Source organism: Eleginops maclovinus, chromosome 4, assembly GCF_036324505.1.
Source record: "Eleginops maclovinus isolate JMC-PN-2008 ecotype Puerto Natales chromosome 4, JC_Emac_rtc_rv5, whole genome shotgun sequence".
NCBI lineage: Eukaryota > Metazoa > Chordata > Actinopteri > Perciformes > Eleginopidae > Eleginops > Eleginops maclovinus.
Window position 1 is genome coordinate 24832359 of NC_086352.1, and position 22551 is coordinate 24854909.

General features: G+C 41.0%; 1 protein-coding gene across 1 annotated transcript in view; it reads left to right on the forward strand.

Moving 5' to 3' along the window:
- Positions 1 to 22551, forward strand: part of neo1a (neogenin 1a) — a 151397-nt gene that overhangs the window by 124469 nt on the left and 4377 nt on the right. The window contains exons 10-25 of the mRNA XM_063881496.1: positions 3770 to 3918; positions 5359 to 5497; positions 5959 to 6008; positions 8048 to 8192; positions 9833 to 9943; positions 10078 to 10272; positions 11330 to 11425; positions 14437 to 14669; positions 16888 to 17026; positions 18347 to 18454; positions 18752 to 18946; positions 20307 to 20372; positions 20503 to 20641; positions 20836 to 21080; positions 21608 to 21700; positions 22042 to 22212. Coding sequence (XP_063737566.1) covers positions 3770 to 3918; positions 5359 to 5497; positions 5959 to 6008; positions 8048 to 8192; positions 9833 to 9943; positions 10078 to 10272; positions 11330 to 11425; positions 14437 to 14669; positions 16888 to 17026; positions 18347 to 18454; positions 18752 to 18946; positions 20307 to 20372; positions 20503 to 20641; positions 20836 to 21080; positions 21608 to 21700; positions 22042 to 22212 — 2274 coding nt within the window. The remainder of the gene's footprint in view (positions 1 to 3769; positions 3919 to 5358; positions 5498 to 5958; positions 6009 to 8047; positions 8193 to 9832; positions 9944 to 10077; positions 10273 to 11329; positions 11426 to 14436; positions 14670 to 16887; positions 17027 to 18346; positions 18455 to 18751; positions 18947 to 20306; positions 20373 to 20502; positions 20642 to 20835; positions 21081 to 21607; positions 21701 to 22041; positions 22213 to 22551) is intronic.

The window sequence follows — 22551 nt, forward strand, 5'->3', positions numbered from 1 at the left end:
CCTCCCTGTCTCGCTGCACCCAAACCTCCCTCCACCCTCCTCCTCCTACTCAAAACCCAAAGATATAGCCCTGCCCTCTTTCCCTCCCCCCTCACTGACTCCTAACACTACTGACCATGTAACGCCAGGCTCCGGAGGTGTAGCCACTCCACTGGGGCCCTCCCCCTCTGCCCCTCGAGATGTTGTGGCTTCGCTGGTTTCCACCCGCTTCATCAAGCTGACCTGGCGCCCGCCAGCCGAACCTCATGGAGACGAGTTAACCTACTCTGTGTTCTACAGCCAGGAGGGCACCAGCAGGTAGTACACACACTAAACTGTAGTACTGCCAGGAGGGTACTAATACACACATTACTGCTGCAGTCAGCAGGGCACTAATGTACATGCATTCCTGTGCAGGAGTGTCAGACCACTTTGGAAATGCCTAAATAAAGCAGTTAAAGCACTTATCATAGCAGTAAATGTTAATTAATTAAAAACAAACTTCCTTCCGCAAAGGGTTACCTTTTTTTACATTCAAGTATAAACAAAACAAGTCAGGCTCTCTCATAATTTCCCCCAGCTTCTTGAGAAGAGGATTTACTGTATATGACTGAGGAGGAAATTAAAGAAGCTGAGAGGAGTTTCCACAACTTCAGCATTTTGGCTATGTTTTATGTTTTCCCTATGAAATAGCTGTAAGTCATTCTCAGTAGTGGCCTTATACATAAGAAGTGTTTTGCTCTGTACTAGAGTTACAGATGTAAATGCATAAATTAGTATCTGTGAGGATACATGGAGGGTACAAATAATGTGTACACTAACCAGTGTGGTGGTACATGTGCTATTTGCCTCAAACAAACTAACGGTTTTCTACTGTAGAGACAAATGAGTGCTAATGTGCTCATCATTATTCAATTACTTGATTGATTGATTATTTAATGGACAGAAAAATGTGTAATTTATCAAACATTAGCTGTTTTCTGCTTTCCATGTGTGAGGATTTGCTTTTATATACAATTAAAGATTATATAATTAATTTGGTAATCAACACGTTTTATTTGTAAACGTATATTTGAAATGTATGAATTCACAAGATTCTAAATGCTCTGCTGCTATGCGCTTGTGTGTATGTCCATCAGGGAGCGGGTAGTGAATACCAGTCGTCCCGGGGAGATGCAGGTCACCATCCAGAACCTCATGCCAGACACCAAATATCGCTTCAGGGTTGTGGGCCATAATAGCAATGGACAAGGAGAGAGCTCTGCATCACTCAAAGTGGCCACCCAGGCTGAAGGTAAAGACACACACACACCTACACACACCTACACACACACACGGCCATTTATATGTGTTCAGGAAACATAAACATAAAGGCAAACTCCAGCCAGTTGGTTGGAAACATGCTCACACTGATGCAAACAGGATGCACTCAAAAGAAGCTCACAAATGTGCAAATAAACATTCACACAAACAAATATTCACTCACATACAGTAACAGCACACACACACACACACACACACACACAGGCAGTGACATATTAGAGGTTGTTTGGTGATGTGTGTTAAGGCAGACCACCCAACAACACACCAGAGAAATGCAGCGTTTTCTCTTCATAAGCCCCTTCTTATTTATGCCCCAACATTTACTATAGTGTGTGTGTGTGTGTGTGTGTGTGTGTGTGTGTGTGTGTGTGTGTGTGTGTGTGTGTGTGTGTGTGTGTGTGTGTGTGTGTGTGTGTGTGTGTGTGTGTGTGTGTGTGTGTGTGTGTGTGTGTGTGTGTGTGTGTGTGTGTGTGTGTGTGTGTGTGTGTGTGTGTGTGTGTGTGTGTGTGTTGCTTTGAACCAGGCCTACCTGAGTAAGGAATGTTTGAAATTAGTATTCCAGTCTTTTATCTGAAACATTTTCCTCTCCCGGTCTGCAAAGAGATGCTGTACAGAAGCTCATTAGGATGTTTAAAGTGGAGGACACACACAAGTTATTGAGGAGAGAGGGGGCAAAGTGGTTCTTCTTTTCTCTTTGTGTCTGGGAGTGTAATCCTTCCCATGGCTGCTGCTGTTTCACCCACATTTAAAAATGCTGTAAAGGGGATTTCCCAGCACACTGTCACGGTGGACGTCCCCCACCTTTGGGCTCAGCCGCAGCTCAGTCACTGTCACTTTGTAGGTCAGCTGCCGTTACTCTACCTGTGTCCTTGGTTGGAGGGCGGACGGATCGACACAGAAATACACATACACACTGCACGTTAATGCCTGCGAACAGGCACCTAGACACCCGTGGGGATAGCAATGAGGGCGGGCTGTACCTGTGCAGTATATCTCTGTCGTGTGCGTGCACTTTTAGTGTAAGAACAGGCTACGAATTGGAGCTTAAACTCTTGACCTACACCTGAGTGCCAGGTGTATGCACACATCTCTGCAGCTGCAGCAAGTCACCTCTCTGCAGAAACTCGATACATGCACACAAACTCAAACCCACACAAATGGGAGCTTCTGTCTTTAAGATATTTGAGGTACAGACACATATCTATCTCCTTTGTGGGATGTTAACCTCATTGTCAATGTTTAACTTTGAATCAATTGTGGCACCGTACAAAGACAACAGGAAATGTCACAACTGTCCATAAACTCACTCAAAGGTAATCGCTCACTTCTGAGTTTCTCTGCAGTACTGGACCTGCTGCTTTCGGGGTTAAATCCCATCCCCATTACCATTGTTATTGGGTTAGCCGTTGATTTTAGGACAATTAAACTATTGAAATACAAAGATTACTTTCTACCTTTTTAAACTATAACAAAGTAACTCGTACATTCTGTGTATCTTGTTAGATTTTGCCCGTCATTATTGTGTGTTTCTAACATTTTAAGTACTTCTTGGTGGTAGCAACATATCAGTAGTATTCAGCTACAACGCAACCTTTTAGGGCAGTGGTAGATATTTTTTTATGTTAGCTCTATACGCCAGCAAATTGGAAATAATTTAAGATATTTGCTTAGATGTTAATGTTCTAACTGTCTGCTATAATTAAAGAGTGTTTACATTTGCATCAGGCGAACAGTGTAGGAATAATAGCGGAGTAGTTTATTCACACTCCCCTAATCTACGTGGAAGTATAGAAATCTGACACATTCACATTAACGTTAATGGTTTGTTCTCATTTGTTTTTTTAGGATGTTAGATCCTATTAAAAGTTTAAAAGATATGATCTTCACTACAAAATGAACACAGTGCCAAGTTTAAAGCCTGTACTTCAAGATGTAAAACCACAACAATATTTACATATCTGCCCTTTACTGTTTATTTCACAAGAAATATCACTGATACACAGATGAGTTATAATTCACTCTAATCTAATCCTAATCCTGCCCCTTATTTTGAATAATTACACGCAGTAAGATAAAGTGTCAGGCGTACTGAATCTAAGCCTGAGGCAAATGTTGCTGGATTGCAAGATGCACATTGATGATTTTGTTGGGGCACACCTTCAGTTTGTTTGTCATGGGAATAACAAGAAAATCTACATGGCTGTCAGCCCAGTCCAGAGGGAATCGCTCTCCTCGGGGCTGCAGCCGGCTGAGCCGTCTTGGTCTCAGCTCTAGCTAACACAGGGAAATTAGGCTTTAAAGGAGCCAAGAATGTTTTTCTGGCAGCAAAAAATGGACATGCTAAATTGCGCTCCTGTCTTCCAGATGCAACAAAATGTGTGAAAAAAAAAAATGGAGAGGACTCAAGATAAAGCAATACACAATTGTCATGTTTAATGGTTTTCTAATTCCTGCTCTCCTGACTCAGTTCAAGTGCCCGGTCCTGCTCCGAACCTTCAGGCAGTGTCCAACACGCCGTCCTCTGTCTCTCTGAGCTGGGACAAACCCCTCACTGGCAACGGAGAGATGCTCACCTACAAGTTGTTCTACACAGACAAAAGCTTTGACAACGAACAGGTAGGCAATGGTCTGCACTCACTTTTCAAAGAGTGGCAATAAACTGGGCAATAAAAGGCTTGATGGAAAAATAAAAAAATGATCAAATAAAGCTCAGGATATAATTTCAGATAAAACATGTTTTAAATGAGTTTAAACAGGGGTAATATTTCCTGCATTACATTTTTTTTGTGTGTGTTTTTCCTTCCTTTTAGTAATTTCATATTATCAAAAGTTGGATAGACCTGCAATGAACATAATTGTCTCATTTCTTGTACCTTGTAAGAGGAGAAGTACTTCATGTAGCTGCCGCTTGCTTTTGCGAGGTTCATTAGATAAAAATAATTTCACTTCCTAGCCTAATGTAAATTGTGATGAGGTAAGGTGTTCCTAATCATTAGCTTAAAGACTCTTTGTACTGCTTTTTGGCTATACTCTCGATTATGCATCTCACTCAAAATGTGTATTGTGCAAAAAGAAAGCAGATATGATTCACAGAGTTGTTCTCTGCAGGTCTACCGCCGTCACAGGAGTGGAATTCAGCTGGTTAGATATTGAGTCAGCCCCAGCAGTAGCGGTGTGCGAGCCAGTGAGGCATTAAAAAGCCTTTAATATGATAATGGATGAAACGTCATCCAGCGTACTGAGTAATGATGCTTCAGCTCCCTGGAGAAAAGAGCCAGAGATGAGGTGAAAAAGGCAAGAGATTAAGAGAAGGGTGGAAAGAAAGAAGTGAAGGAATGGGAAGGAGCACAGATGAAGATAGAAAGATGCAGAGCTGTAAAGAGATGAAATATTAAAGGACAGGGGGAAGTCAGGGACAACCTGTGATGCATCTTCCAGGGTGAAGTGGTCACAAGCAATCATATGCCTGAGTTTAGAGGTTGTGATTGAAGCAATCTGGAAGCAAGATTAGATTTCGACAAAATCTCCGCCTTTCTACTCAAACGTCACAAGCAGAGAGAGGAATATAAATTGGCTTGAAGTAACTGGTGCCAGATTCCCCAATTTGTAAAGCATAGAGTTTTGATCACACACAGCACAAGTTGTTTCTCTGTCTTTAGATGTCATTTCTATACATAGAATTACCATCTGAGCAGTTATTGTCATGAAATGACAAACACAGGCACATTTGTAGCTATGCCACATTCTAGGCTTTTAAATATGTTGGAACTGGTCTTATTTACTCCATATCTGTGCCCAATATCAAACTTGAAAACTAAAATTACACAATTCTGCATTTCTCAACTTGTTGTAAGCAGTGAAATGGTCATTGTTTGTTTTTATATGCAGCATATATGCATAATTTGTTCTATTTTTATTCATTTAGGATATTGGACTGTCAGTGAGCACAGTCACCTATGGAGATAATTTTTTTATTATGTGAAATTTATATAATGTATTGTATTTGTAGTATATTTAAACAAACGTTCTTCTCTTTCCTTCTTCCTTTTCTTTCAGGACGTTGACGTTGACATTCAGTCCTACACCCTGACAGGCCTGAAGAAGAACACAGAGTACAGTTTCCGTGTGGTGGCCAACAACCAGCACGGCCCGGGAGTCTCCACTGACGATGTCGTCGTTCGCACGCTGTCGGATGGTCAGTATCTTAATGAAGAGAGCATCTAACAAGACTGCCTTTGGTTTATGACATGCCCTGATTTATTTTAACATTCTTGTGTATAAAATGTAATGGATGGCTGTAAATTAGAGTAATCTGCTGTAGGCTGTAAATGTATCTCCAGCTAGATACATCTTTACAGTGAACTGTTAATTTTTAGTAGATTAAAGCTGTGATTAACCAATGCTTTTATGAGCGATTAACCTGCAAATAATTTTTCTACATGAATCAAATTATTTTGAAGTGTCAACTTTGGAAAACATGATAAATCTAAGTTGATGCTTTTAAATTGAATGCTTTTTTCACACAAGGCAAAGAAAAACAGCTCATTTAACAATTTAATTTCTGTCAATTACTTGCTGTAGTTTAAATACTCAAACCTTATACTGTGATTTGTTTTTGTGAAGATAATAAAGTATCTGTTTTCATTTGTTTCACAGTACCAAGTGCTCCTCCTCAAAATCTCACCCTGGAGGTGCAGAATTCGAAGGTAAGACACAGTTTGCAGGACGTGTAACCAGTCTAGATTTTTCTCTTCTCTTATTGACGTCTTAAAAGCTTTCACGCGTGTTGTACAGACTCCCTCAGATGCCAACATAAAAATGCACCTAAACTGCCTGCAGCTTGACTGAGCTTCGGTCCACGGTGTATGCCGCCGCTTCACAAAATCCACACACACACACACAAACAGTTGAACAAATACAGTACATAGCCTGCAGGCCAGAACACCGTTGTTTCTCTGTGTGAATAGCCGCGTCACAGGGCTGTTGCCCCAGCTGGTTAAGAGGGTGTGTGAACCCTCATCGATCCTCTCATCGGCGGGAGACTCGCCTGTCAGAAAGTTTTATCCTCTGGATCACTCTCCCTCTGTACAGTATCTGGCATAGAAACCTGCGGTAAAATCTGAATGGATCCAAACAATATTAGCCCGGGAGATGTAGCCAAACAAAAAATAATATTGGGGAGTTAAGACTAAATGTTCACTGTTGTACTGTTGCATATACTGTATCCGAGTGGTTGATGGATTACATTTGATTAAAAAAAGTGAAGTTTCTCACGTATGACATGAGACAGCAAGTACAAACAGAAGTGAAGAAGATTCAGAAAACCGTAAGCTTCATGCATTGACTACCAAAGCAGCAGCCAGCGCTTTTAGTCCATTGCCGGTCAATGCAGAATTACAGAGGACTGTTGACACAAACTAGAAAAGGAAACTGGTAGAGAATCCTATCACACACTTCCAGCTTGAGCAAGAACTGGCCACCCATGCTGAGGGATACTCAGCTGAGATTAATGGAGAGAAAACCCTCTCATGCTAATGTTAAGACTAAAAATGAGAAAGAGGCGCTCTGTGGGAACGATAGGGATTGTTTTTTGAATGGATATTGTACATCCAGCTGTCCCTTCCCAATTACACACAGACAAACCCCTTCAAAGCTGCAAAACAAACATCTGGGATCATTTATTCCCAACCATTATTGAAATTAGTTATCTAATATTTTGTCTTTGTTGTCATTGTGTTTAATTCTGAATGTAAACAGTCATTAAGTCAACAATCCTGGTGCGAGTATATAGATGCAAATCATTTATGCAATTAGCTTTTCGATACGCCTAGCCAAATGGAACCAAGGGAAAAAACTCATTAACATTTATTATTTATTCAGCTTCCTCTTTGGGCCTCGTCAAGCTGAACCGCGCATCTTTAACCTGCAAGGCAACCCTGAGAACATTGTGTTTATGATCTTATTTTGCACCTTTATTGTGTTACTTTTTGCACCTTTTCCCTGTGATTTTTCAGAAGTCAATTAAAAAGGTTTTCATGACTATAGAGAACAAGAGGGAACTGACAAGTTGGGACTGATAGTGTAATAAGAAAAAAGGAATAATTGAACAAACTTAACACAAATTTAATTTGCGGAATTCCCTTGACTTGGCTGGGGAGGAACTCCTGTGTGTCTGTGCCCTCCACATGTATTCAGGCTTTTGTGCATCAGTATGACAGTGGGAAAGCATTAATTAACTCTTCTCCCACGCAGGGCTACCCCCCACCTATCTCTTTAAATACACACACAAATACTCAGATTCATGAATCCCTTAACAGTGTAGCGATTACCCACCGGCAGAAGTCCAGCTTTCCTCTGCCTCGGATTCTATGCGGGGTTAACCTGACGACAGGAGCACATGCACACCCCACTCATCAGGACACCTCCCTCTATTATTCATGTGTTTATTTCTTCCTAATGCGTCAATCTGCAGTGCGTCACCCTTGCTCAGAGGGATGTTTGTTTTAGCAAGGCCCTCCCATTTGCACCACAGTCAGGAGGAGAGGGGAGGGGCAGGTGAGACCTTGTGTTTCTGGCCAACAGAACAGTAAACCTGCAGAGTTACGTTTACACAAATGTCTGCGCCAAAGTGTATGTGGGAAGGTGTGATGCTAAACAATGAGGTCACCTTTACAGCTGCAGTCTCGAAACCAGACATTTCCACATATGCAGGTTTAAGTTTAATCCATCTTTTTTCCTCCTTCAGAGCATCATGCTTCGGTGGCAGCCCCCGCCCCTTAGTGACCAGAATGGAGAGATCACCGGCTACAAGATCAGATACCGGAAAGGTTCCCGTAGGAGCGAAGCAGCCGAGACCACCGGTGGCACCCAGCTGAATAAGATCATTGACGGTAATAGACGCCGGCTTAGCTCAGCTATAGTAGATGATGTCAAAATAAAATTCAATCTGCTGTAGCATCACCCTCACATGTTCACAACATATTTAGTTTGTTGTTTTAACTGTTTTTGATTAAATGCTCGTTCAACAGCTTTGCAAGTGGCTCCGAATGTGTTGCATTTATAACTTTAGTTGTTGTGGGAGCTAGTTAGCTCAAGCACGTTACATGTTTGGCAGAGATGGAGAGCAGTTCACACATATCATTTAAATGCATTTTAAATGCATCCTAGTAAACTATTTTCCCTCTGCTGTTCATATCTGGGGTTTATCTGTATCCACACTTGTGTTTAGAGCTGTCAACTTGTGTGTTAGATGCTTTGTGTGATCAGGGTGAAAGGAATAATGATAGGACTGAGGGATTTGTGCCCATGACTAAGAACACAGCTCCAAAAATCCTACAATACCCATTGGATGCTTCATAGAAGTCCTATATAAAAGCCTCAATGCTATGAGGCTCCATTTTACCTCTGCTGCATGTATCTGCCAATTAGGTTTGACATGCTACAATATTTAATATCTTGATCTTGAGGTTCAAGACATGTCTGAGTTGTTGTTTGGAGTCAGTCTGTCTGAAGGTGTGTTTGTTTATCTGCATTTCAACTGAACACTTTGATATGGAGTCTCATGTCTTACTGTACCCTAACGTTACCCGGTGCTACCACAAAAACATCACCAGAGACACGCAGTACTGGTGATTAATATTAGATGTTGTCTCAGCAACTTTCAAGTGGCCTGATGTCAAGCTGTGTGCTGCATCAAAGAGAATATACACTTAAAAGTTGATTTTGGGGAGGATTCAAGGGGGAAACAGAGGGGTGTTTGTTGGTTCAAAAGCGTTTAGAAGAAGATGTTATAGCCTTGGAGGCACGGATAGTTAGGCAGTCTTCAGAAGCAACCCCCCAAGGGCGGCCCAGAATAGTGGGTACAAAAAAGAAAAAGGTGGCAGGATTAGCATGTAGCGTGCAAATGGGAAAATATCACCATGATGAAAATTTTTACAGCAAATTAAAACAGCAACACATCATTTGTCAGCAGGCTCTCCTCCCTTTTGTGAATTCTAAAGCTGGCACCCAGCAGTGAAACAGCTTTTTCTGAAGGAGACGTAGCTTTAAAATATTTACCGAAAGTGTTATGTTATACTTTTTTTTGTGCTGGCTGCTTTTACACACTATTCTCTTCAATGGTTATTTTTGGTATATAAATCTTTATCCACCAAAGCATATAATCAAAGGTTAAAAAATAAATCTCAATCACTTATGTGATATTGAGTGGAAAAGAAAATGAATTGCACAGAAACCCTCACTTAATCCTTCCCCAGGCAAGTTCATAGATTTTCTCCTTTAATTGTGCAGAGAGGAATCGGGCATCTGTTTAAAATATTTGTTTCTTTCCAAAAATGTATTGTGTCTGCAACTTGAAACCCCAAATGACCAGCCAAGTTGACAGCAGCCGTAAACTATGAAATAAAATCAGGTTTTAGAGGGAGCTAGAAGATTTAAAGAAAGAGTTTTGTTGCTGCTTGAAATTCAGATCAGCACAGCTCAGTCTAAACACTTGTGCTCTGAACCTGACCGCTTTGCATTCCCTGTCCAGGCTTGGAGCGTGGGACAGAGTACTCCTTTCGGGTGTCGGCCATTACTGTGAACGGCACAGGACCGGCCACTGAGTGGACCACAGCTGAGACGTTTGAGAGCGACTTGGATGGTAAAAATCATCTTGTTAACTAGATCTATAGAGACTAAACTTAAATGTTCAATCTTTTCATTATTTAATTACGCAATTTGATCTCTGAAATTGTAAGATCTTACTTTTAATCTTTCTTGTATTTCCTTTACTAGAATCCCGTGTTCCTGATCAGCCCAGCTCTCTCCACGTCCGGCCGCTCGTCAACAGCATTGTGGTGAGCTGGACGCCGCCAGAGAACCAGGACATTGTGGTGCGAGGCTACACCATCGGCTATGGCATCGGTAGTCCCCATGCTCAGACCATCAAAGTGGACTACAAGCAGCGCTACTACACTATCGAAAACCTCTGTAAGAACATGTTGTGCATTCAGACATTGCCGTAACGCTTGTGTTTTACTTTGCCTGAAATATTCATTTGTCCCCAACATAATGACAGTGAAGAATCTCAGCTGATTTTTTCAAATAGCGCTGTCTCAGATAGTAATGAGAGCGTGGGGACAAATGTGTCCGCACCCAAAATGTCAGTATTTAAAAACATTACTGTGATTGTTCTACTTGGAAATAGCTAACTAACTAGTTTTGTGACATTTTAATAACAAATGAGAAAAACCCACACAAAGGCACACAAACAATATGAAGCATCTCATCTGTGCCTCATAGAGAGCATTTACTGAATTAATGAGATCTTTTCCACCGCGCGCCTCAGCCGTTAATTATACAGATCGGCCTAATGGGGACACGATAAATAAGGGTCAGAATTGTCAAAATGTTTAAATAAAACAAACTTGTTTTGGTAGGATTAATTCTTGCTGTAATCAAAAAAAATGAAAATGAAATTAAAGGGCTACCTTAGTCAAATATTCAGCTGGGTCCTACTGTTGCATAAGAGCCATTTCTCTGCATAGGATCCATCCAACCTTTCAGAAACTGACAGGTACATGCATACATGCTACCAGTTTATATGGAATTATGGATACATTATCTAATAATAGCACTCAAGAAATCTTTATTATATCAGTAATAGGTAGTGATTTTGCTGGGTTGAACAGCAAAACACACATTTTGCTCCATAGATATTACTTCAAACTCAATAATATAGAATTAATACTCCAGTAATCCAAGCTTGCTGAAAGGGTCAGAGTTAAATAATAATAATCGTATTAAACAAAGACATTTAGGAGGAAAAGTGTTGCAAAATATCTAAATTATGCATAATTAAAGCCCTTATTACAATCACAGTAAGAGGAGTGATTGTTTTCAAACACTCATTCTGGCCAATATCGCAATTATGAGTCAAGACTCTCGAGAGGTCGGGCTTGATTAGATGGCTGGACACATCATTTATCTCGCTCTTCCTGTGTCTCTTACCACGCTCTGTCCTAACCTCTCTCTATCACTCTCTCAGTCCCCAGCTCCCACTATGTCATCACCCTGAAGGCTTATAATAACGTGGGCGAGGGGATCCCGGTGTACGAGAGCGCCATCACCAGACCACAGTCAGGTAGGACGACACACATCCTGACCTGAAATCTCCTATAATTCGATACACTGCAAATAGTAGCAACCTAAATCCTGTTAACTGTCCTCTTTTGCTCATACACAACCGACATTACATCAAGTATAATGGGATATGCTCGCACTGGTTTAGTCTTGGTCTGATGGTTATCTGCGCTCTCTGTAATCTGATATCATTATCAGGCAGAATTTGTCTCGACTCCAAGTTACCAAAGAGATAACGGGTCATCTGGCTGTCCCTGCTCTAATTAATTCTCTCCTTAATGACTCCCCGTTTACTTGAGTCTCTTTTTAATCACATCTTGAAGGCCCTGAAATGTTGCCCTTATATTACCAGATGTTCCCAGTTGTCAGGGAATAATGTTCCAATATATTGATGGAGCAGATATCCAACAACAAAGAATGGAACAAATAAATATAATTACAAAATAGCAACAAACCTCTTTGTCGATTTTTTAGATCTGCATCAAAAATGAATATCAACTTAAATAAGGTAATTGGATTTATTGCTATAATGAAACCGCTTTGTCGCATCAGGCAAATAATATGATGAATCCAGTTTGGCTGCCAGCCCGACAATCTGTAATTCTTTAAGCCTCAGCTCACAACCCGGCTCACAATCAGAAGTTGAAGTTAAGTCTCTCTGCAGAGTGCTTGACAAATGATCTTAAAGCGAGAAAACCGCGCCAGTTAGACTGCATGTTAGCGGAGTTCACAGAGTTTATGTGACACTGTCAGAAGACAACCAGCCCATGCTCCCTGGGGTGTCCCCTGAATGTGGGCTGCACCTGCCTCCTCTCCCATCCTGCCCCCCCGCCCCCCCATGAAGCCTTGATCACTGCAGTTTGTCTCTGCTGCAGCACTATTGCACCGCCGTGTGGGGAGGGGTGGGATGCTGGATGACATGAATCACGTCAACATGCTTCGAGGGGGGGGCTGGCAGTATAAGTACGCGCACACCCACACACTGTCACACTGTACCCTTCTCTGTATGAAGCCCTCTCTTTCTCACACACACACTCGCAGACCCCCTGTGGTGTTCTTGGCAACCTTTCGTCAGATCCAAACGTTTCCTCTCAAAGCAGAACCAAAGCCCACAACCATCGTCTGCTGCTGCTGAATCTTCTGGGGCGCGTTCCCTTCCTGCCAGTTTGTTCAAGTCGGTATTAAAAAGACGAGCTGACCTACATAGCACTTTAACTTTGGAGAAAAAAAAAAAGCTAAGGAGAAACTTGGTGAACTTAGGTTGAGAGAGTGCTGGGTTGAACATGTTATAATAAAATGACACCTTAACTTCGGAGCAGGAAATGAGGAATTGCATCCGGACCTGTAACAAAATGTTTCCAGGGCAACTCTTTCCTGCACCGTGCTCTACTGTTTAACACTGGAGACTGTACTCCTTAAAGCTGGGTAAAGAAATGCAGCTTGCATGCCACTCCAAAAACCGCAGTGTCTTTCCACAACCACATGAATTCTGGATCTTCATCATGCACACACACTCTGACTCAGACTGGGGAATATAATGAGGGCAGCTCTGTACAAAGAGGTGTCAAATGGAGCGAGGCAGAAAGGAGAGTATCAACAACAGGCTGAGGATGACTGTCATCATGGGTGACTGACCAAACCTTTTTTCTTCCATCACAAATAAACCAAGGACAGAGCAGTGAAACCAGCGGCCAGGAGGCCATCTTGAAGAGTTTATCCTTTAGTATGCTCACCAGAAGCTGATTGATATAACCCCTCTTTCACATACTGAATTTTATTTACTGTAATGGGCAGGGACCTTACAAACAACCACACTCAAGTGTTATTTGTGCGATCACTTTTACACAATGTCACTCCTACAAACACAGATGAATAAACAACACCTTTACATGTTGTTTTGCAACATACTGAATGCCACTAAACACCACTAAATGTTACTTGTTCTTGATAATTATGACAATCAGTGATTGAATTTTGAGATTCAATGAGATTAGGTTTGTTATATTTCAGGCTTTCTTTTTTTACTGCATTATCCAAAAACTGACATCTGGTTATATTGTCTTGGGACAGTTTCCCAATTTAATGAAATACTGAGAAAGTATTGACATTTACCAGTTTTGATACAACTGGACTGGATACATGACAATGATTATAAAACTATTATTTGACCTTGAATGTAAAACAAATAATACAAATAAGCCTGTGGTATTAATTAAATGTATTGGCTTATTTAACAGGGAAACTGCACATTAATAAATGTTTTGTAGTTGTGCCAGAGTTTGCCAAAAGGCTCAGATCAGAAAAACAAACACACATGCAACCACCACTTGACCGTGACTCTCCTCTCTGCCTGCAGGCTTCCTCACTTAAAGCCTCGGCCTTCTTTCTACAGTTTTCAAGGACATAATGCAGCCTTTTAGATGTTACTCTACAAAGGGGAAAATCTTCCAGTAAACTCTTAGTCCTTCTGTTTATCCACTTTGCATTCAATTTTGGGAACAGGTCTTCGATGTAAACATGTCAAAACCATGCCAGTACTGCCTTGCTCTGAAAAGAGTGTGTTAACACTTAAATATGTAATGTTGAAAATGTTGGCAGTAGGATTGTTGGTATCTGCTTTCAGCCTAGTTTTCCGTTTACTGCAATCTTTTCTTATGAATAGAGTTTTTTTGTCTCTCTCTGTAGTACTATAGTACCTCTTGGTAGAACAATACTGTGGAGTAGTTTCTTTAAAGCACCAGCTCTGTAGATTTGTCTTATTGTAGATGTCTGTTTTTCTAATAGAATCTTCTCTCTCTTTCTCTTCATCCTTCCCAATCCCATCCTTGTTCCACTTATCTGTTTTCTCCCTCCCTCTTTATTTAAACTCATTAACCATATTTTCTTCTGTTTGTTCCTCCCTGCATCCTGTTTTGACTTCACTGTCCGATCCGCCACGCCTTTTCCTTTATGTTTTAATGTTGGTCATTTTAATTTGTGTTCATGCATGCGGGTTTCCTGCCTAACATGCAGACCCCATAGACCCCGATGTTGACATGTCTATCAACTATCATGCTCCATACACCCCAGTACCAGACCCCTCTCCCATGATGCCGCCTGTGGGTGTTCAGGCCTCTGTGCTGAGCCACGACACCATCAAGGTCACCTGGGCTGACAACTCGCTGCCCAAGAACCAAAAGATCACAGATAATCGTTTCTACACCGTCCGCTGGAAGACCAACATACCTGCCAACACTAAAGTGAAGGTAAGAGGTTCATGTTCCTGGTTTAATGTGTAGATTACTTAAAATAATTTCATTCCAAAAACATTGTGCTCAAATTCTTACTGTCAATCTAATTGAGAAAGACGTTCTCTTAAAGTGAAGGCCTGGTTTAATTTTCTCTTTTTTTCTAGTTTAGCTCAGCACTTTTAAGCTCAAGTAACTTATTTACGACAAAGTAATATTCACTGAAGTACAACTTTAATCATCTCAGTCTGATCAAAGTCTAGTGATGCGGCCTTCATTTAATACAGTACGATTTCTGTGTATTTGAGTGCTGAGGGACTTTGTGCCTCCCGTTGCGCCTACACTTACCAGAGAGATGTATTGATGTGCTGAAAATGAAAAGCAATGTCATACAATTATATATAATAAAGTATTCCCACAGCAGCTCCCAAACACAGTGGCAGCATAATACCGATGTTTGTAACCAAGCAATAATTTATTTTCATCTGGCTTTGGAAGCACTATAAAGTCACCCTGTTTCAACTGAGAAAATCTTCCTCAGAATTAAGTGTAAAGGCGTTTGTCTTTATAAAGTTGTAGGCTGAATGAAATTCTCATTGCTCTGCATTCGCGTTTAATGTTGTCTGACAACTCAATACCTTATTCTTATATTGTATTATGTTTAAGCCACTTGTCATAGACTCCAGAGTTGTAGGGCTGCAATTGATAATTGATTGATTAGCCGTTGCAGTAATATTCTTTAACATCACTGTCCTGGTTGATTTGGCGTCATCTATGTTAACAGTGGTTACAGCAAGTGCAGCTATACTGTATACCACAGCAGAGGCTCTTAAGCAGCTTCTTTGTTCGATATTCAACAGTAAGAGGTTTTTTTTTTGGAATGTTTTCTATACACCTTTTCACTCCCAACTATCCAATAAAGGCAAAAAATGCAACAACAAAAAAACGGAGGAGCAACTACCTCTTCTGTTTACAGTGCAGCCAAAGAAAGTGTGTTGTTTAAATAAAGATTTGAAATTCAAGAATTCAATCATGTCATGTGCAACCACGATCGTGTTAATGTTATGGCTGTTGTATGTATGCAAACATGTGACCTAGCAGAGCTCTGATAAAGGCCTACGTTTACTGATAAATTATTCAACAAGGACAAGAGAAACTAAGAACTAAGAAATGGTCTGTAGATCTGACAGTGCATTTTCCATCCAGCCAACTCAGAAACACACACACAGCAGACACACACACAGGCTCAGCAGTCAAGTTTTGCTGCCTTCTTGCTCAAATTGGTTTGATTCTCCGGCTGTGACAGTAATTAAAGAGTGTTACAGGCTCATTATATTTCTGTCCCATTAACCAAATTCAATCTTCTAACAAGTCTATTCTGGTGTATTTTATTAATCAGAGGATTCTTATCTCCAAAATGTACATGTTGTATTTGTGCACGTAAACCGTGAGACCAGTCTGACCAACAGGGAAGTATTGGCCTTAATGTGGCTGTTCATCATGTCCTCTACTCTGAGAGCGAGTCTAGCCAGACAAGCTTGTACATTATTGAAAAGACAACTGCTCTCAAACGGCAGCATGTTTCTTAAGAACATTTTTCTTTTCCTATCCCACTGCCCTCTGTGTGACATCCCCCGCCGGAGAACTGCACTCTTATGATAGCACGCAATGTTACAGATAGGTCTGTTAGCGAGCGAAAAACCAGAGCAAGCCTGCCAGCTCAGGACAACACACATCAAGATGACTGGTTACATAACCCAAGATTTTCTTTTGACTTGCTTACTCATTTAAAGTTTGGAATGCAGTAAAAATATGAAAGAAACCCCTTGTGTTTTGTAACTTGATTTTATGCTAATCTGCAGTGTACAGCTTTTTCAAAATGGCTAAACTTGTCTTTGTGTACCATCGTGTTTCACACCAAACATGACTTAGCATTACAAAATGTAAAAGCTTCTGGTTCCCCTCAGTGGTCAGCGAGTGTAATGTTTCATAAACTCTGCAAAACATCCGTAGTAGCATTTAATTCCTTAGATAATTGAAGAATACTGTATATGCTAACTGTTTTTATATTGAAATACTAATTTTATTCATTTTTTAAGGTAAAGGTGTTAGAGTATTATTTTCTTGTGCTGACAAAATACTTCTGAATCCCTGGAATCTGTGTATAGTGAAGGTAATCTACAATCAAACAAACGGAATTCTTGTTTACTATGTGTGTCTGCCTGTGTCTTTCCAGATGGCCAACACCACCAGCCTGAACCACATGGTGACGGGTCTGAAAGCAAACACGCTGTACGAGTTCTCTGTCATGGTGACCAAAGGGCGCCGCACCAGCACGTGGAGCATGACTGCACAGGGCACCACCTTTGAAACCAGTAGGAGCAAACAAACACTCATGAATAATTGTGCAGAAACACAACAAATGTACACATCCACAAAGACGTGCTCCAATGTAGCGAGCCCCTGGCTGGCTGGAAGTAATGTTTCACTTTTTACAGACCGCATGGAAGGCGGGGACAGACCTGGGGAAAACAAAACGGTCACTGTACAGCATAGTTTAATCGAGTTAATTTGGAAGGTATTTATCAATAGATTTCACATTAACCGCAAGTGAAATTGAGGAAACCTGCAGCAAATTTGGTGATTGGCGAATATAATTTAACTACTGCTCTACTGTTCCAAGAGCACCTTGGAATAATAGCCCTGCTATCGCAACACTCTCACAAATGGAGGAATCGTAATTCAATGATAATTATAACAATAACAATAGCAATAAAATGTTGTATTAACAAAAAATATTTATTTACATGTTTCTCTTGATTTGCAGGCCCATGTCCGGGCTTCTCAGCCTGAGGAGACAACCAAGACCTGACTCTTTACGGGTTCAAGCTTGTAGAGCAAAATCCATTTAGTTTGGGTTCATATAATTTTACTGATTCAGTTAAATTTAGCTTGAAACAACATCTGAGGGTTGACAGTGAATGATTGCCATCTCACCTTAGTTACTGTACTTCCCGTGTGCTACATTCGCTATTCTGTATTTACAATATATAGGCTCACCTGAGTTTTTGTATAAGATCTCTGCGGTGCTGCATTCCAAACATAGCAAATACTAAAGTGTCAGAGTCCATACTTCATTGTAAATTGTTATTGTTGAGCTAATTGTTGCCTGAAACTAAACAGCACATTAAAAACAAAGGCTCATTTTCTTTGAAACTGGCTATGCATCTGGTTATTGGATTGAGATTTGTTGGACTTTAAAAAACAAAGTGAAACATTATGTTTTGTTTTTCGTACTAAGTGAGGAGAATAGCCATTTTGTATTTCTGTCCAGCCAGGGGTTTGTTTCACACATATACAAATAAATATTATCACAAGGTCATAAACACACACATGTGAAAACAGCAAGTCATAAACATTAAGTTGTCACTTCATTAGGGGTACTTACACGATATGCACACAAACACAGAACTCACAAGGACTCATAAAATGCACACACAGTATTCAAAAGATATTCGCTAAGCTAAACACTAGACATCCTAAAAACATACATGTCATAGATATGAATTAATTCATATTGTATAGAAACGTCATCAGTGACAGAAATATGTTGTTAAAGTTGGATCATTACAAAATGTATGTCATCTTTTTATGAACAATAAATTACCTGTCTCAATCACTTCACCACTTAACAGTTCCCAGCTCCTCCCCGAAAGACGTGACCGTAGTGAGCAAGGAGAACAAACCTCGCACCATAATCGTCAACTGGCAGCCTCCCTCGGAGGCCAACGGAAAGATCACTGGTTAGTCTCCAAGTCTTGTGTTTTATGTATTTTATGGTCTCAGATAGATATAGACTCGAGGTTAATCATTGTTAACATGTAAATGTCCCAAGGAATATTTGTTTTACTTGTTGTTATGCAGGAGTGATCAGATCTCGTCAGTATTTAACATATTTTATCAAAACGAGATGTTTTCAGTGAGATAAATAAACCCAATAAATAGTGATATATGACAATTCTTGAAGGAAGTAGCACCGAAGCATTGTAGTTGATCTTGCTTAATGGAATTGTCTTTCTTCCTGACCCTCCTTGTTGTAGGCTACATCATCTACTACAGTACAGATGTCAACGCTGAGGTCCATGACTGGGTTGTCGAACCAGTGGTTGGCAACCGCCTGACCCACCAGATCCAGGAGCTGACGCTGGACACGACTTACTACTTCAAGATCCAGGCCCGAAACTCAAAGGGCATGGGCCCCTTGTCTGAGGCTGTACATTTCCGCACTCCAAAGAGTAAGTTAGGAAAATATGGGAACACGATAAGGGCAAGTGGTACAATAAAATATGCCTGCTTAAGACTGATTTTCACATGTACGGAAATGTTTATAAACAAAACTTGCACTTTCTGTGAAATAAGTGAACTGCCGAAAGAGCCAAAAGGAGAAAGAATGAATATTGGATTTCCATTCGTCACGACTCCAAATGAATGCTAATTTTGCTTTGTGTTTGTAACTGTTCAGCTGAAACATCATGCATGCCATTAAATCATTAGAGGGGATTCAGACCGAAACGCTAAAGGCAGTGGGCTGCGTTGGCTGGGGCGCGTTGTATAAAGCACCGGTTAGACAAAGAAATGAAGTCCTGGAAGTTCAGTTTGAGAAAGAGACATGTGTTTGAAGGCTTATCAGACAACTAATCACTGCGGTTTTTAACACTCAGAAACAGAATCGTACATTTCTGGTGATATTTACTATTCTGTTCTATATTTTCCCATGAAGTTCATGATGTCACATGCTGCTGCCGATCATGATACAAGTTTTACATTACAAAGTATTCCACCGGGAATGTGTTTTGTTATGTAAATGGCCAACGCAGTGCCTTGCCAGATGAGGTCCTGGCTTAAATGAGTTTCTAGTTAACACTTCTCATCCTGATGAAGTTATTGTGAAAAAGTGTCTCGATAGTGGATACAGGGATGTTTCCCATGCTTTGTTGCTTGGGGATAGCTAAATTACTGCCATGTCTGGTTAAAAAAATTAGCACTAACCTCTGAGTTAATTTCAGGTTTCATTTGGTGGGGCTGTATGTTTTTGGGGGGGGACTTTTGGTCTTTTCTTTTTATTGAAAATCTGTATGTGTTTTATTGTACTGTATGTAGGATACTTTCTATAATCTTCTTTACTTAGATGCTTTGCTTTTAACGTTTTCTTGGCTGTGTCAGTAGTTTACTCTTGCTGTTGGTTTTAATTCTTCTAGATTTGCCTTTTTCCTCCTCCTCACAACTCCAATCCCTTGCCTTATTCCTGTCTCCCAAGCTGCTCTTTTCCGCTAACCTGTTTTATGCTTTTTATTGTCTCTCCCTCCCTGCTCTCCTTTGGCCTGTTAAGCTGAGTCCTCTGACAAAATGGCTAATGACCAAGGTAAATTCCCCTTTCACACTTTATCTTCCACTGCTGACTCTGCACCTTGTGGATCTCTCTTTCTAGAGATTACCTTCTTCTTGGCTGATGAAGACGTCAGCTGCATGACCAGCAAACTGTATTTGTGCTTGTAAAAAATATCAGATTAGACAGAGGGATAAATATCTCAGTATAAGGCCATGAAAACACTTTTGGGAGTTTCACTAAAACATATCTTTTCCATTTTGAAACAGCCTCAAATCTGCCACCCAAGCAGGGCCCCCCAGGAAACCATCCAGATGGCGATGGAAATCCAGTTGGTAAGGTTTTGCTCTTACCCGCCTTCTTTAACAATCCTGTTCAGCTATGATGCTGTTAGTGACACTAGTGTATGTACAATATTCATTTGGCATCCAATACGCAGTCTAATCCGGTCTTTCTCCTCTTGAGGTAAATCAGGCATGGGAAGCAACAGTGAAGGTCACATCCTGGTCATCGTCATCATCATCTCAGTGGGAGCCTTCACCATCATCGTGGTGGTGGTCGGGGCCTTCCTGTGCACACGGCGCACCACGTCCCACCAGAAAAAGTAAGAAGCTCAGTCACAATTTTACCTTTTCTTGTCCTTCTTTATGTTCCACAGTTCCCCATGTTCTTTCTGAAATACATATTCCAACTCCGATTACTAATCTACAGCTCCCGTCTTGTGTCCCTTATTGCTTGTACTTCTCTCTAGAAATGAGATGTGTCTCTCACCGATACGTCTGTGTTTTCTTTCTGCAGAAAGCGGGCTGCCTCAAAATCCTCAAACGGCTCCCACAAATACAAGGGAAACTCCAAAGACCTGAAGCCCCCTGATCTTTGGATTCACCACGAGAGGCTGGAACTGAAACCCATGGACAAGTCGCCGGATCCCAACCCAGTCATGACCGAAACGCCCATCCCCCGCACCTCACAGGACATCACACCAGCCGATAGCAACCTTGAGAACAACCCCCACCTCCAGCAGCGGCGCAATTCCTACCGCGGTCAGTCTCGCCGAGGGGAGCGGACTTTAACTTAAATGTTATGGGAAAGGATCAAAGTGAAATGTCTCCGTTGCTGCTTGAATTACATGCATAATAATCCTGAGCAAACTCCTTGAGTTTGGCGGGCAGACAGGAAAGTACATTCTGGGGGCTTGACTAAGAAAACAGTTTGGTTTTAAGGCAGGAAATGTGCTAACACCCTCAGGTTTGCTTCCAGGGGGATGACTGCAGGAGGCTTGGAGAGAAGGGATGGTGTTGTTGTTTCATGAGTCAACACTTGTGCTTGCTGGTGTTTTTTCTGTGGTTATCATGCAAAACATTTCATGCTTTTCATACATAATGTCCATTACTTGTTATGATCACAACTTCACTTAATGTAAGACGTTCATGTGCTGTGTGTGAGATTTAGAAATCCAAATCCAAATAATATAAAATTAATTTAGGATCCTAAGATCCACCGATGGATCATTCACAAAAAACAAAAAAAAGAATCTTTCTGATTGGCTGGTTTCCACCGTACCTTTTAGGCCACGAATCAGAGGACAGCATGTCTACACTAGCAGGCCGACGAGGGATGAGGCCTAAAATGATGATGCCTTTTGACGCACAGCCACCTCAGCGTAAGTGTGTGTGAGTGTGTGAGAGAGAGTGATAAGTAATTCATAATCCACAGATAGCAGTCGATCTGGAAAGTTTTTGCATAAAACGTGTTGATTAGAGCACAATGTATTACAGATTTCAAAATCTATCTTTCCATGTCATGCTGCCTAGAAAATATTCATTTTTATCATTCTGATTGTCTGCCGTCCTGCATTTTTTGACAGAAAGAGAGAATAGTGTGTGTATTACAACTGCATGTGTGTATCCCACCAGCATTATTTTCATGCCATTCATCAATTTTACAGCTCGTTAAACATCTCGTCCTGTTTGTATTTGTATCCATGTCCATTTCCATTCACAGCTGTGATTAGTGCTCACCCCATCCATTCCCTTGATAACCATCACCACCATTATCACATGGGCAGCCTGGCGTCGCCGACACGCAGCTATATGTACCACCAGGGCGGCGGGCACCCTCGCCCGCACGTCTGTGCCACCCCCATCTCCCATCTAGAGAGGGTGGATTCTACAGGTGAGACACTGCAACCTGCTGGGTAGCAGGAGAAATACAGAGAAAGAAACTGGTCATATTCATTCATATCTTAATCATTTTCTTATTCATTCACATGCTGCTGCCATTTGGCTGCATTCATGTTTGAGTTTGCAACGGTTTTGTTACTAACCTCTCTTTTCTGAACTTCCTGCCTTCTGAAAAAGTTTTTATATGCTCTCTTTTACTAATTTTTTCCAACTTAACACGTCAGACTTTTTTGTCTGTTTTTTCAGTTGCAATGCATCAATAGCTGAGAGCTTGACTGTCTTGGATTAATCAACCTACAAAACATATGGATTATTGTTGACTGTGTTGTAT